Source organism: Phaeoacremonium minimum, assembly GCF_000392275.1.
Source record: "Phaeoacremonium minimum UCRPA7 unplaced genomic scaffold PA7_03_scaffold_73, whole genome shotgun sequence".
Lineage (NCBI taxonomy): Eukaryota > Fungi > Ascomycota > Sordariomycetes > Togniniales > Togniniaceae > Phaeoacremonium > Phaeoacremonium minimum.
This window is the reverse complement of record NW_006920980.1, coordinates 72898-88326: the sequence shown is the minus strand read 5'-3', so window position 1 is coordinate 88326 and position 15429 is coordinate 72898. Positions and strand designations below refer to the sequence as shown.

General features: G+C 53.6%; 6 protein-coding genes across 6 annotated transcripts; 2 read left to right on the top strand and 4 right to left on the bottom strand.

The window, feature by feature from the left end:
- Positions 1-36: 36 nt before the first annotated feature.
- UCRPA7_1278 (putative major facilitator superfamily transporter protein) lies at positions 37-1982 on the bottom strand (the record flags this gene model as incomplete). Its single annotated transcript, XM_007913856.1, has 5 exons — positions 37-55; positions 114-198; positions 294-1248; positions 1307-1732; positions 1833-1982. 5 exons carry the CDS (start codon positions 1980-1982, stop codon positions 37-39), a joined length of 1635 nt encoding a protein of 544 aa, XP_007912047.1.
- A 2319-nt stretch (positions 1983-4301) lies between these two features.
- UCRPA7_1277 (putative extracellular membrane protein) lies at positions 4302-4977 on the top strand (the record flags this gene model as incomplete). Its single annotated transcript, XM_007913852.1, has 2 exons — positions 4302-4379; positions 4513-4977. The coding sequence occupies 2 exons, from the start codon at positions 4302-4304 to the stop codon at positions 4975-4977; spliced, it is 543 nt and encodes a 180-aa protein (XP_007912043.1).
- A 646-nt stretch (positions 4978-5623) lies between these two features.
- On the bottom strand, positions 5624-7176 carry UCRPA7_1276 (putative histidine acid phosphatase protein; the record flags this gene model as incomplete). The annotated part of the gene is made up of 2 exons (XM_007913848.1): positions 5624-6468; positions 6549-7176. 2 exons carry the CDS (start codon positions 7174-7176, stop codon positions 5624-5626), a joined length of 1473 nt encoding a protein of 490 aa, XP_007912039.1.
- Positions 7177-8881: 1705 nt separating this feature from the next.
- UCRPA7_1275 (putative sporulation protein sps19 protein) lies at positions 8882-10027 on the bottom strand (the record flags this gene model as incomplete). The annotated part of the gene is made up of 3 exons (XM_007913853.1): positions 8882-9649; positions 9710-9903; positions 9973-10027. The coding sequence occupies 3 exons, from the start codon at positions 10025-10027 to the stop codon at positions 8882-8884; spliced, it is 1017 nt and encodes a 338-aa protein (XP_007912044.1).
- Positions 10028-10904: 877 nt separating this feature from the next.
- On the top strand, positions 10905-12419 carry UCRPA7_1274 (hypothetical protein; the record flags this gene model as incomplete). Its single annotated transcript, XM_007913850.1, has 1 exon — positions 10905-12419. The coding sequence occupies one exon, from the start codon at positions 10905-10907 to the stop codon at positions 12417-12419; it is 1515 nt and encodes a 504-aa protein (XP_007912041.1).
- A 298-nt stretch (positions 12420-12717) lies between these two features.
- UCRPA7_1273 (putative pre-rrna-processing protein pno1 protein) lies at positions 12718-13537 on the bottom strand (the record flags this gene model as incomplete). The annotated part of the gene is made up of 2 exons (XM_007913861.1): positions 12718-12828; positions 12884-13537. The coding sequence occupies 2 exons, from the start codon at positions 13535-13537 to the stop codon at positions 12718-12720; spliced, it is 765 nt and encodes a 254-aa protein (XP_007912052.1).
- Positions 13538-15429: the final 1892 nt, after the last annotated feature.

The following is a 15429-nucleotide window of genomic DNA, read 5'->3' as shown; positions in this document are numbered from 1 at the left end:
CGGGCGGGGGCCAGGGCCACTTACACATGGGAATGCTCAGCAGACAGACGACGACCTGGACGGAGCCCAGCGCGTTGAAGACGGGCGTGCCGCGGGTGTCGTTCTCGAGGAACCAGTCGTACGCCTTGAAGGTGAGGCCGAAGCTGAAGAAGTTCTTGAAGATGATCAGGCACGTGAAGCCCTCGATGGCGAGGTCACCTATCGTTTGTCACCGTCAGTCATCAACTGGGCCTCCCAAATGAACGCTTCTCCTTTTAGGAAGGGGGGTAACGTGGGGACGAAAAGCCACTTACGATACGCATCGACAATGTACAGACTGCTCGCCACGGCGCCAATGACCATGCCGCAGACCTCGAAGCCGAAGAACATGATGGGCACGGACCAGTGGAACTTGTCGCGCAGCAGGCCGTCGGCGGTGATGCCGAAGCCGTAGACGCCCATGCAGCCGAAGACGAGCTGCGGGACCACGAGCACGATGCGGAACTCGGGCTCGTAGATGCCGCCGTTCCAGCGCGTCATGACCTTGGCGCTCCAGTCGGCCAGCCCGCCCGCGATGACGAACCCGCCCAGCGCCCCGATGAACGCCCCCGTGTACGCGTACCCCGTGTTCACCTCGTTCCACCACAGCGGGTAGCCCAGGAAGAACATGCCGAGCAGCACGCCGATGAAGACGGTCCACCCGATGAGCGTACCTTGGACCAGGGCGGCCCAGAGGAAGGCGGGCTGGAGGAAGAGAGGGAGGGGACGGAGGAGTAGTTTCCAGAAGGCCTCGTCGGACTTGCGGCCGTTGAAGAGAGCAAGAGACTGCCTCCAGGTAGTCTTCTCCGGAATAGTACGATTAGCGCTACCGTTGGCAGCGGGCGTTTCGATTGCCTTCTCAGCATCGTTGCTGGCATCGCGAGTCCCATCACTGCTGCCCTCGGTACTAGGGCCTGCAGCTGCGGTGGAGCTCTCAGGGACAGCCCCGTTGTGCTGCTCTGTCATCTGTGGTACGGCATCAGCGTAGCTAGGCGGTGCGACCTCGTTGTCGTCGCCCAGCATGTCCGTGTTGAGGCTCGCGTCGCGGCGGTAGGCCGTCTCCGGGCAGAAGAAGATGACGAGAGGAAGGCAGACGGCGCAGAAGATGGCGACCAGGTTGAAGGTCCACCACCACATGATGGTATGAGTAATCTTGCCGACAACGATGGGCGTGAAGAAGGCACCGCCAAAGACGGCGAGATTGGTAAAGGCCATGCGCTTGCCACGTTCCTGAACGATACTGTATAAGCCTATAACTCAAAGCTGGAAAACATACGGAGGGGCTTACATGAACAAAGTACAAATCACCGACTGCCGCATTCACCAAGGCCTCGAAGGGCGCGCACCCGACACCCTGGATGATGCGAGACCATAGGAAGCTCTTGTAGTTCTTGCCCACGGCACCACCCCACGCGCTGCTGGCGATGAGGATGCAGATGCCCAGGATGAACAGATGCCGCTTGCCCCATATGCGGCTCGACGGGACGAAGAAGAAGCCTGCGACGCCGACGCCCAGCAAGAAGTATCCAGTCAGCAGGGCAACCGCTGTGATGTCCCTGGACATCCACAGCGAGAGGGTGATGGTGTTGGCGGCGAGGATGGGGCCGAGACTTGTCGCGAAGATGGCAGTGATGGAGAGGATAAAGGTGATGAGATCGCGCTTCCATAGCGGCCAGTTGAGAGGATCGTTGGGATCGTCGGACGGTTGAGGGACCTGAAACAGTTCAAAGTTAGTTGTGTTCGTATTAATCAAGACTCTGGTGTAAGTCATAGGAAGAGACTGGAGACGGAGTAGATCTCGCGACTCAACATACCAGAATGATGGGCACCGGTCCGCTTGTATCACACTTCAGCCCAGCCCGGCCATCTTGAGGCGCGAATTGCGGTCGTTCCGGGTCGTCGAAATATCGAGTAGTCCCTGGGACGTGGGACATATGCTTGTCCTCCAGCACGCCCAGACCCATGATTGCTGCGGGTGATGGATATTCAGAGCAGAGCTCTAAGCGTGGTGGCAGTCGAGGAGGAGGGCCAAGACAATCACATCGACAGCATTGCTGGCCGCACTTCAAGCAAGTCTAGCTCTACGAAGAAGGGGATCCGTTGGTTGATTGATGGACGATGATGATGCAGCGAGAGAAAGTCAAATGCTCCTCCAGCGTCGCCGAACGATGCAATCCAGGACTGAGCTGTTTATACGAGTACGAGAAAGGAGGGTAGAGTTCGGGAAGCCTGAGCCCAGAATGGGATGGGTGGACAGTTCTGAATGGCTGCATCACGGACGAATCGCGCGCTGATCCCCCAGAATGGATGGCACCCTTCCTCCCCCAACCAGGGACTTCTGTGCCTGCACTGCCTGCACTGCCTGTAGCGTTGCCATCGCTCCGCAGCCCGGAGCAGCCCGTGAACCCGTTGGTCCCAGGTTCCCTGCAGCAGATGGGTCTCTGTGGACTCTAGTGGCCCTGATAGGGCTGTTGTTTGGCTGTTTTTGACTTTGTCTCACGGCTGGGCCGCCCATAACTCTGGGTCCAGCTGACGAGGCATGAACTTACTGCGTAGTACCGTGCCGTGATAGTTGCAAGGCTCAACTATAGAGATTTGCTCGTCAACTACAGAAACTTGCTCGAGCATGTTACGATCCCTCAAGACGGCCCAGCAGGACTCAGCAAGACTCTTCAGGTCTTCAGTGGGGAATCGTCACATCGGACGCCTCACCGCCCCAGGGATTGGCAGACTGGCAGCTCTCCTAAAGGGCTTAATTTCTCTTCCCCGCAATTAAGCTCGTGGTTTTTTGCAGCAATGATCAACCTGCCGATGCGATGCCGTGGTTGGGCGGGTCTCTAATTGCGCGGTCTCCAGCGAGCGTTCCAGCTATCCACCCATTGATTCATAACAGAAAACGTTAATGTCACTAAGGTAGCCCGTAGGCTTTGACAGGCCGGGAACGGTGTCGTTTAATCAGGCCTGGCGTCTACTCTAAATTGTTACGAGAAGTCTCGTAGAAGTCTTCTCGAATGTGCAGACCGATAGTGTCCTGGAGCAACGATCCTTGCACAGCCATGACACAGAAGAAGACGCAGGAACAGTTCTGCCCAAATCGAACCATAGAACCGCCGATGCCGTAAGATCAACCCCAACGATGATGCTCAGGTTCCTCAAGACTGAAAATGCTTGTGGCCGGGGAAATGCCGTGCAACTCTTCGGCTCAATTTGGCACAAGATCGTCCAGAGTTGCACCCGTGACACCAATATTTCACCACACTGTTTGCATCCTATGAAAACTAAGCATGTCACTCTTCAACATCTGTCACTACCTACCCAAACGGGAAGTTATTCACACGAGTCACACTCACTGACAAACACTTGCAAAGAGATGAAAACTCCGTTGAGAGCTCTGTCCGTATATCGAGACGGCGTACCCGGGAGAGATATGCATTGGTAGGATATGATTAGGATCTGTGAACAGAAAAGGATGTGTGAGATATGAATTCCCTCCGCTCGATGGTGTCTTCGGATGGTTGTGGACGATATGCCATTGAGTTAGATTTGTCAGAGGTGAGCATCGTCAACTCACCATAATTGCTGTGCTATAAGATCCCGGGCGGCCACTTATAAAGCTTGCACCCGGTCCTGGGTGTGAAGACATGTTTATGTGAAGCACTCCTGAAGAGACATCATCGAATCACTGAGAGTGGATGGTTCACTGTGGAAGGGACTGAGTGAGAGGACCTAGGGTTGGGAAGAAATAAGATCAACAGCATGCCTACTTGATGCGTTGCCTAGTTCCTGGCCGTCCATTTCCCCAACCAGGAGCCAGATGACGACGAGCCCAAGCAGAAACAAGTGAGATCCGTTCAATCAGTGTCAAGCCACGGCGGCTTGGCGTGCATGGCCCGCTGGCATGGGCATCGCCCGGGGGTCTGGATGGAGAGGGGATGCCGAAGCTACTCTAGAAGCTACCAAAGGGGGGCACCGAGCCATTCCAAGACAGCAATTGGCCCATCCCCGTCATTGATTCAATCCAATTGCTTCTGCTTTGCCTCTTCACTAACAAGGTACGTCTTATTAGGTTGGGAGGTTGGATGGATCCCCAAGCTATCTTGATCCAAGCAACCAAGGTCTTATTTAACTAAAAGATTACCCCAGCTGCCAATAGCTTCTCTTCCTCCCTTCCCGTCCTCTCTATCACGCCTAGAAAGAGTCTACCTCAACACCTGCGATTGCTTTTCTGCCGAGTCAATTACCTTTGTGACCCAATCGCGATCTCTATCCACCGCTTGTCCAACATGAAGACCTCCATTGTCGTTGCCGCCGCCTTCGCCGGCCTTGCCGCAGCTCAGGCGGGCGAGATCCCCAAGTGCGCTGTAAGTCTACACACCACCACTGGCACCACGACTGCATCGAAAACTGCGCCGCCTCTTCACATCATCTGCCGCCTGTCTCTCCCTCTAGGACAGTAGAAGTGAAAAAGATACTAACCTGCCTCTTCCACTCCAGCAATCCTGCGTCTCCGAGCAAATCTCCGGCGGGAGCTACGCCGGGTGCGGCACCAACGCAAAGTGCATCTGCGAGAACGACAACTTCCTGTCCACCGTCGCCTGCTGCCTCGTCGGCGTCTGCTCCGAGGCCGACCAGGCCGCCGCCGTCGAGTACGCCCAGCAGATCTGCTCCGCCCAGGGCGTCCAGGTCCCCACCGCCGTCAGCTGCACCACCGGCGCCACCGCCGCGACCACAGGGGCCGGCACCAGCGCGACCGGCACCGGCGGCGCCCTCACCACCGCCGCCAGCGGCTCCGGCAGCACCACCGCGGCTGCGTCGGGCACCACCGCGGCCTCTGGGTCGGGCACTGCCGCGACGGCCGCCGTGACGAGCAGCTCCTCGTCCGGCTTTGCGCCCCAGCAGACGGGCATGCGCGGAGCCGAGATCCTGGGTGGGCTTGTCGCCGCCGTGGCCTTGCTATAAACATGTTTGTGTATTGAATATGAAAGGGCCGGTTATGGGCAATCCACAACCTATGGTAGACAATCTTGAAGGAGTATATGCGGTGTCAGGTCCACGTGAAACGAGCTGCGATCCGAGAGTCTGGATGTTAGGTTGCACAGCGGTGGCTCGAGACTGAGGTCTTAGGAGCACGGTTGAGCCAAAACTGTGAAGGTATATATCACCTGGAGAGGGGAGAAATGATGGGTATCCTGGGGTGCGAGCGATACTCTAATATGTATGTATGCATCTACATGTTTTCGGTGGTGCAACGTGGATTGCTAGATAACGTCCCACTGTCTCTATAATAATATTAGAAGTACAGAATAGTTGACAATGTTTTCTAAGCATCCGAGGACACTGCTTGGAGCACCCAAGGTTGAACAAAGTATCTATCCGACCTCACACCAACTCGCACTCGATAGGCGAATAGAGACAGTTTATTTGCATTTCCTTGTAATACTACTATTGGACAAGTTCTATTGAACCCGGGTCATCAGCATCATACACTCCGTCGAGTCATTATTATCTCAACTGTTTATGAGCAGCATCTGTCATCTACAAATGCTCACTCCCATGACCAAACAAGCCCCAACCGCCGAAGGCTCTTCCTTGGGTCTTCAATCACCTAGTCTTTCGCCTCTGAAGTAAGAGGAGCATTGTTTGCCGCGGCGGCTGCCTGGCTTCTCTTCTTCACCAGTCTCAGTCCAGCAACAGCCATTACTAATCCCTCAATGGCGAGGATCACTACGAGAGTAACCAGCGCTCCGATCACACCAGCAACAGGCTTAGACACACCACTGCTGCCGCCGCCGTTGTTGTCTGAGCTAGTGGTTCCAGTGGCAGTGCTGCCAGAGCCGGAGTCGGTGGATGAGGCACAGACACCGGTGCTGTTGCCGCATGCCTTGCACCAGGATGCAGTGTCGCCGATGGAGAACTTGTTCATCTCATTGACGAAGGTGTTGTACGGTAGAAGAGTCTCGCTTTGGCCGAACATGGCGAATTCCTTTGGTGGGTTGGCATCGCTGGCAGAGCCATTGCTGAAGAGGAAGCGCACAGACACATCAGCAGGATCAATGGCACCAGTGACGCTGTCCAGTGAGGTGTTTGTGACGAGCTCAAAGGCGATGCTAGAAGCGTAGTCAACAATTCCCTTGAAGTCCTCGGACGCGGCGGTCATGTTGGCCAGACCAAAGAAGGACATGAATGTGGCGTAGGCACCAAATTGGATACCAATCTTCTGGGCCGACTTCTTGGTGACAGATGCCGTCATGGTCGTGTTAAGAGACTGCAGGATCTGAGCAGCAAGCACAGAGCCGGCAATGGCACGCACAGGCTCGGACTCGTTGTATGCAAGACCCCACTCATGTTGGTCAGCCAGAGTCTGCAGCTGGAAGAGCGTCTCGTTCGTGAGGAGCGGGAGAGAAGGAATAGTAGCGTTGTGAATCATAGAGACGTGGACATAGTCGAAGACTGCGATATGTTAGATTTATATCTCACAGGCAGAGCTAGTGGCTCTCGACAACTGGTGAAACATGGTGGAGAGCACTTACTAGTGTAGCCGTTCTTGAAGCTTGCCTTGTCAGCCGAGAAGGTCGTGTTAATGACCGGTAGGAGGTTTTGGTAGAAATCGGTTGTCCGATCCAGAGTGTCAAGATACTCTGTGCTCTTGAAGTAGTCATTGCTGCTCACTACAGCCTTGCCGCAGCCGGAACCAGCCTGGAGCCACTCATTGTCCTCAGCAGACCCGCTGCTGGCGGCGTTGCTGACGGCATTGACGGGGATGTATTGGTATCCGCCAAGAGGTGCCTCCGTGTCGCTACCATTGGCAAGAGTCTGAACGGCAGCATCTCCGGCGGGAGGGTACAGACCCTGCAGGAACACCTGAGCCGAGTTCTGCAGGACATTGTCGATGGGGGCAGTGACGCTCATCTGAGAGAGCACAGCAATGTCGGTGGCCATTGTGTTGACCTGATGACTAGCATTGGCAGAAATCCAACGGTTGCGGAAGTAGTTGCCGGAGACGTAGACCTGGTCAGCACCGAGAGCAGTCAAGCTGGTAGGAGGCCAGGACTTTGTGGTACGATCTCCATGGCGGTGGAAGATGTAGGCGCCCAGGACGGTCTCCGCAGCAGCTGGGCTGAGAAGAGGCAGAAGAGCAAGGAGGTGCTTGAGCTCCATCTTGTATGTGTGTGAACTGATAAACAGCTGGTGGTGGTTGGGTATGTATGCGTATGAGTACAGATGCTGGTTAATAGAACAAGCGGCACTCTAGAAGAGCTCGGGAGAAGCTGGTCCCAAGGCTATGGATGAGCTGACTGAAGCTGTGGGTGGTGGTGATAATGGTGTTATTCTTCAGAAAGTAAACAAAGCGAGGAGGTCTGGGGACAACCTGGACCTCGACTCAAGCCGAGTTACCTTTGTCAACAAGCACGAGACAAGCGAGTTGCAGGTTCCGTCGCCAGCCGTGTCTGTATCTAGCAACTGCTATGTACAGATGGGGAGGAAGGAGAGAAGGATGGATGGGGAGAAGAAGGAGAAGAGCGAAAATAGAAAGTAGCCCTCGGTCTTACCTGCCTTGCCTTGTCTTATTAGTCTGAATGAACGATCGATCGGATAAGAAAAGTATGACTGGTCTGCTTCCTTCCCTATCTTTTGCCTGACATTTTTGCTTAGGCCGAGAAATGCAGGGAAGGAACGGCCGAGGAGAAGCAGTCAGTCACTCAGTCATTGGATTCAGAGCTAGAGATGCGGGCTCTTCACTTTGCTTCCTCACAACCCCCCCACCCTTGGTCTACATTAAAAGAGCAGCATGGGATAGATGGCCGATCGTGAAAAAGGCTACTGGACATTAGCACCCTTCCAGTAGCTCGATTGACCACTCTGGACTGCCCGCTGGGTGGGGAGACCCAGCGATAGCGGAACTCTGTGAGTGGTGGGTGGTCATCTTCTCCGATGGAGCTGGATGCTTCAGACCATGAAGAGACTCAATTGCTTGCAGCTGCATCCGTCTCGGCGTTTCTGAGCTGCCATTGGCCCTTGCGCAAAAGAAGTGAGTAATGAGGGTACATGTAGGTAGCACCCGCAGTTACCTAGGTAGTCGGGTGCAAATCGAAGCTCTAGAAGCTCTCTGACAGCCTCGCCAGTGGTCTGTCCACTCATCTGAATGTCCAGCAGGCTATCTTCCCTATCACCTCAGCTCGCTCGGCTATGGGATTGAGCTTCACAAGATGACCAGAGCGTCAAATGCTCTTGTCAATTGGCTTTGACAAGCATCAATGATGCTGTGAATGAGTTACCGAATGATGATCGGAGATCTTCTTTCTGATGGAAAAGATAAGCAAAGTTGACCGAGAACCTTGACAGCCCCCGCACGGAGGCGCGATAAGAGCAGAGAAACAGCCCTGGAGGTGAGGTAGTGCCCAGCAGCAGCCCAATGCTCTAGGGCACAGGGGCGCCGCCAACCGCAAGCCAATTTTTCTCTTAGCGGCAGCATGTCCGAACCTCAACGGCACCTGCAGCCCACCGCCCAATGGAAATCGCCGCTGACCGTCGGGGCGACAGGGGACTCGGCTCCCCGGCGCCCTTCTGTTGCATATCAGATGGCACGGTAACGTTTAGCAGATCCACACCCGGGTGAGTCGCATTTCTCACCCGATCACATCAGGTAATCACTAATGATAACTACATACAGTAGGTACAACCTCATCGCTTCCACGTCGCCTAGTTGTTCCCGTCTAACCTTCCTAATAACGGTTCCAAGGTTGTCTCGAACGGGGTATCCATTCGCCGTTTGATAGCTTATCCAGTTTATGCGTAATATACATACTTGAAATCCAAACGAGAGGCACTTGGCTTAGATATCTAAAGTCATCGCCATTACATGTTACAGCTTGCTCGTTGTCTTGCGTCCATCCTTGACATTCTTTGAGTGCCCAGAGATCAGAAAATCCGGATACTTCATGCCAGTATCAAGACCAACGGACATGGACCCAGGCCGCCGCCAAGAGCCTCCATCTACAACTAAGGTGTGCCCATTCACATAGTTGCCGGCATCGCTGAAGAGCCAGACAGTCGCATCCGCAATGTCTCGAATAGTGCCCCATCTACCGCTCGGAACACCCTCCGTAAGCTCTTTCTCCGATACGCTGCTGCTCGCCAGCCGCTCCATGCCCTCTGTCCCCTTGATCGCGCCGGGTGCAATCACGTTTGATGTAACGCCGAATGGGCCGTATTCCAGGGCTACAGACGCCATGAGGCTGTCGACTCCAGCCTTCGCCGCAGCCACATGGGCCTGCAGCGGTAATCCCGTGTAATGAAAGGTCGCAGACACAGCAAGAATTCGCCCACCGGTTCCCACCTGTCCCAACGGCGGAGGGTTGGGGTTGTCGGATGCGGATTGGACGAGGTGTGGTATCGTAGCCTTGATGGTGTTGAATGTGCCAATGGTGTCGATGTCAATCACGGCCTTAAAGCCGCCAGGTGACAGGCCAGCAAGGGGCGCAACAAAGTTACCTGCTGCACCAGCACTGGCGGCCGTAAATGTTAGCAATGCACCTTCGAGAATCAGATATTGAGGAGGTACAAACATGACAAAGTCAATGCCTCCTAGCTCTTCCACACAGCGATCCGCGGCACCTTTTAGGCTCTCAAACTGTTGATTGACGTCGTTAGCCCTCGAGACTCTAAGCTGCTGCAGCCGGACAGCTCATACATTCCGCACATCGACGTTCCCTATGCCGATGACCTTTGCTCCTTTTCGGACCTGCGCAATCTCCTTGGCAGCCTTCTCGGTCTTTTCGGGGTTTCGGCCAATGATACAGGCATTTGCGCCAAGGTAGACGAGTGCGCGGGTTTGCGCGCTGCAGATCGAACCAGCTCCTCCGGTCACAAACGCCACTCGGTTCTCTAGATGATGGATATATGATTAGCTTGGTAGCCCAATGGAAAGGAGCAGATTCTGTGCCATGCTCTTACCGAATATACCGTCCTTCCAGACGTTGCTCAGAAATTCAGGCCTTGTGGGCGCCATTGTGAAGTGTGGTTGTTGAGGCTCAACTCAACTCAGGGTAGGAAGTCGCGGAAGGAGGACCAGACAGGGAAGGGGAGATGACGTCGGTTGTTTACAATCTCGTCGTCGACAGCGGTTACCAGGAAGAAGACGAGAGAGCCGACGAAGAGATGGGTGCAGAAATCATAGAAGAGGGTCCATTTGTTCAGGTAGTAGAGAAAGTACATTGCTTGTCAGGAGTTCCAAGGTTGGTGTCGAGCGTAAGCCGCTTCGTCTTACAGGCTATCCTCCCAGGTAACTTCCTTCCTTTCCAGCACATCTCGGCAAGCTTGCTGGCTCCTTGCGGCGGGCAGGCCGGGGTAAAAGTGGACACCTGCCTCGGCCATTTTGGCAGTGAGGGCGGGGGCTCTTTCAGAAGCCAAACTGGCAAAATTCTGCCTGTAACTTGAGGCCGCAAACGGCAAGAACCCTTCTTTGTTCGCAAGGCAAGTCTGTTAGCATCCCTAACCCCACACCCCACCTTGCCAGGCCTAAGTCAAGTACCAGTCTGCCAGTGTGCTCAGAACGCGGTAACTTTTCTCGAAGATCTGAGCCACGCGTTAAGGAACTCTCACCATATGCACTTCACTTCTTGCGCCTTCAGCCTTATCTCCGGCACAACAGATCGCGGTTGCTATATAAGCACGCACTCGCGGCATCTGTCCTTCCTGCGACTTTCTTTTTGCTCTGTCCTTGCATTTTCGCCGTGCGGAAGCCACCAGGCTCAGAGCTGTTACAGGAGACGAGGGTCGATAGAGTGCGACGGACTGGATGGCGCTTCTCCGCCCGCCTACGATTTTTTCGCAATTGCCGTCATATCAGTCAAAACATTAACCCTCAAAAAACATTACTAGCCATAATGGAGGTCGCCCCAAAGAAGAAGAAGGCCTTGCCTTTCAAGCGTACAGCTCCCAAGCCAGCGCCTCGTGCAGACTCGAGCGACAAGGACGAAGATGACGATCTCGACATGTTCAGGCGGTCGAAGGATTTCTTTCCGATCGCAGTGGAAGAACAAGAGGAGCGCTACAATAAGCACACGTCGCCGAAAGAAGATCGAAAAGTTTCACTAGATCTCACATATGAAGCAACGGGTCGTTCGCCAGGGGAGGAGTCGTCGAAGAGGCGGAAACTCTCGCCTGCGGTTGTAGTGGACGAGTGGGACGAACTCTATGATAACAGTGAGGATGAAGCACCACATTCTGGCCTGGGCAAGGGGGAGAAATCTCCCATTGCAGCTAGGATACGAGCAGGATCACCAGTCTTCAATAACGGCAGCCTAACACCTCGACCATCAAGATTAGAGAGTCAAGACCCCAGCTCTCCTGTCGCCAATGGTGCCCTTCCTACTCCTATCAAATCGGACGCCAAGCCGTCTACCACACCAGACGGGGTCATATCACTTGATGACGATTCAGACGACGGTATACCCGTGACCCGCTCAAGGTCCGCACAAAAACCTCGCCCTCTGCGGCCAGCTTCTTCAACTGCTATAATCTCGCTCGACGACGACGACGATGATCTGGTGGTGGTAGACCGAGATGAAGAAGAAGAGGAGGATGAGTTCGCCATTTTTATTCAGCGTGCACGAGCCCGCGAGGCCGCCATGAAAGCAGCAGCCGAGAGGCGCGTCAAAACACCGGATTCAGTGGGCGCTGACAACTCTGCCGACTCCACGGTTGCTGAACGTGATGTGCACGACCCTGTCATACAGATCTTGATCACCTCTTGCTTGTCTTGCAATGAGGAAATTACACCCCTACTGATCCACCGAAGAATGAGTCAAAACATGCGTCTGGTGAGGGAGTCTTGGCTAAATAACGCACGAAGCAAATTCGGCTTGAGACTGTCTCCCGATGAAGAGGCAAAGATCATTTTGACATGGAAACTCGCTAAAATCTATAACATGACCACAGGTCTGAGTCTTAACCTGCGACCAGATGAGAGAGGCCGGGTTGGTGCCTACGCTGGTCCTGATGAAGGCTTCGATAATGGAAAATTGCACTTGGAAGTCTGGCATGAAGATGAGCTACGGGACGTTCTTGCTGAGAAGGAGAGAGAGCGCCGTCAGGAATTGGGCGAGGAGATCGATGACGAGGATATCGAGGACCAAGGAGATGACAAAGACACGCAGGAAGCCACACAACAAGAAAAGATCCGTGTCATCCTCAAAGGCAAGGAGATGGACGACCTTAAGCTCACCACATACGCGGACACTCAGGTACGGATCCTGATTGCTGCAGTCAGGGCGAAAAATCACTACGGCTCGGATAAGCATATCACCATCATGTTTGATGGCGACCCTTTGGAGGAGGAGACTACCATGGGAGAAGCAGATATAGAGGATCTGGATGCCCTGGAGGTCTATGTCAAGTAGCCACGAGTTGACGATTCCACGAAATGAATTATTAGGGTATAATGGAAGGACGAAATTGGGCCTGAACGATGAGGACCGTTATTTCTTGCGAGGTATACCCAAGTCACAGGGACGGGAGTTAGGTACTTTGAAATGATCAAAAGCTTGAAATGCTGACCCCCTTATGGGTATCATTATTGATTCCACGAGTAAACTTTTGTGTGATGCTGGAATAAACAAGCCCGCCACCAACGCCATGTCGCCATCTATGTCATGTGTGCATGTTATGTGCCTTGTACGGCATGCTCAACAGCCCAATCTAAAATCTCTCCTTCATCCGTGCGCTTACTGTGCGCAGACCGTTGTAGACCTTGCCAGGCGGTTTACCCAAGATCAGCGACACAATGGACTCTCGTGCTATGTGGATATTCTACCAAAACGTGAGTAAAAGGATATTCGAAGTGATTGTAATGCGTGTCTCTTACTTGAAAGGCACCAAGAATATGCACCTTGGAATCAGCAAGCACTATCCGTGTGCGAGAGGCATTCTCAATCGCAAACTTTGTCTTGCCGTCCTTGCCCGCTATACGGCCGATGGCACGAGCAAGATGGTCTCCGGTCAGAGTCTTGACGTCCTTGATCTCAAACGTCTCGATGAACAGGCTGTCCAGCCGCAGCAGCGCAACGGCATCGTCGACATCAAAGCCCAGCGCGAACGCCCGCACAAAGTCGGCGCCCTTCTGCAGCGCTTCCGGGTCGGTGGTGTGCTTCGAGTTGCGCAGCTCGACCGTCTTGTTCTTGAGGTTCATCCGCACCTGCAGCTTGAGGTGCTCGACCAGGGGCCCGTACACCTTGGGCCAGCTGCCCTTGAGGGGCGTCATGCGGTGCGGTGGGATGGGCACCTTGCGCGTTTCTATCCGCGTGATCGTCTCAGCGTCCTGTGCGGGCGCAAACTTTGGTCGGCCCTCCTCGTCCACCACCATCTCTGTGTCTACCGGTGCGTCGGTCAGGGGTTCGCGTACGGCTAGCTCGGGAGCGTCGAGGATGAGCTCGTCTTCATTATTCTCTGCGAGGATAGGAATGTCGGCTGGCGGGGCGGACTCGTCTGCCGCCGTCTTGAGGGCCGTCGGCGCAGGCATTTTGCGTATATATGCCTTGGTGCACTTCTGTTATAATAATGATGAGGTGTCTGTATTGTTAACGTATCGCTCAGGGCAGAAAAAATGTTGTGGCATAAGATATGTAGTCGTCTTGTGAAAATTGGCCCGATAAGGACGGTGAAGTGCTGGAAGTTTTCGAGATTTCCTGCGTGGGATAGTGAAAATGTGGGGCGATTTTTGTTATCGATAAGCATCTTTTGTTTCTCTTGAGTGGCAGGCTGCCTTGGTAGGTCGTAGGTACCTAGGTAAGTTCAAGTTTTTTCCCACTCCTTCCTGCTATGCCGGGGACGCACACAGCCGGCCGGCCGGCCACACGTAAGTGCATAGCTCTCAGTGGTAGATGAACAGCGATTATTTAACCCATAAGTCTCCCCTTCCCTACGCTCCTCTGCGCTCCTCTGCATAGTGAGGATTTGGGGGTCTTTCTATTCGTATGTTAGTGGCGTGATTGAGTTGTCTGTCTCTGGAGTTTTTATGTTGCCTTTGCGGCAGTAATCAAGCTGGCGCAGGCGGCAATGGTTACAATGACAGGTAGCACCACATTGAATGACTGGAGGGAAGCAGTGTAAGCGCTAGGTATCATAGGTCGGCATTTTAATCAATTTAGCATATCTAATACGTGCGCGGCTGGGGCTCTCGCTACGGTGTCGCTCTCTTGTCTGCTAGAGTAGATTCGCCTCTTTCTAGGTTATAGTCGTATATGTGCAGATTTTGAAGATTCGCTATATGACTTTGGGTACACCTCAATAGAGAGTCAGGGCTACCATATAGGTAGATATATGTGTAATGGGAACTCTAAGCGGGAGAAAAATGGAAGCCCACCTCAAGATTTGACCTACTAAGGTAGAGAGTGTATAAACGAATTCTTGGGCAGCGATTCCACTGATGACCAAAAACACGGCCCAAAAAAAAAAAGCATCCCCAGAAAATTTACTCTCCCGCCGGGGGTCGAACCCGGATCCCGAGCGTGACAAGCTCGTATACTGACCGTTATACTACGGAAGATTATCAGGGGTGTTCCCCTGCTGTAGTGCCATAACGGAGCGGACCTTAACACTGTATATATTAAAGATAGCCTCTTCGCCGTCGCCCTCGCGTAAGGTAGTTATTATCTCATCGCCGTGACCTACACGTCGAAGGCTGGTCTTAAGACTACGACAGATTAGCGAGCGTTTTTCTCGGCAACTCGATCGTGTACTTTTCGCGCCCGATCTCAAAGACTCAACGTAACTTCGATGAAAGCACTAATTAAATATTCGGCACTGGTACTTCCCGTCGCCGAAGCACGATGGGGAGAAAGAGGTGGGCAAATTTGCCTACCGATGCCAGGAAGCACTCAGCCCACATTGAGAGCATACTGAAACTCTGCAAAAGCAAGCCAGTGAAAATTCTCCGTGGGAAGCATGCTCAGAAGAGAGATCTAGAGTTCCGGGACAACAACTACTTAGCCACGGTCGATCTGGACAACCCGGTTTCCAAGCTCTCAGCAATCATTCAGTCGAGAGGTGATGTTGCCCAAAAGGCGTGCGATTCATGCGCACTGGGCAATGGGCCATTTACACTCTGCGTTCACATCCCATCTGAACAGAATGGACGATGTGGTTGCTGCATCTACCTGAAGACACCTTGTACGAATGGAGACGGTAAGCAAATCGCGTCTTTGTTGCACAATTCTCCAACATGATGATTGCTAATGTGATTACGAGATCAAAGCCCTTCAAGGTTGTAGAGTCAGCACTCGCCCAACAAGTGCAACCGCTTCTGAAGCGTCGTCTTGCAAGTCAGAGGGCGCCAGTCGCTCGAATATCGTACCAGACTCCTCGATGAAGCAAGTGGAAATGCTATACAGCACATCAGACCACCCCATTCAG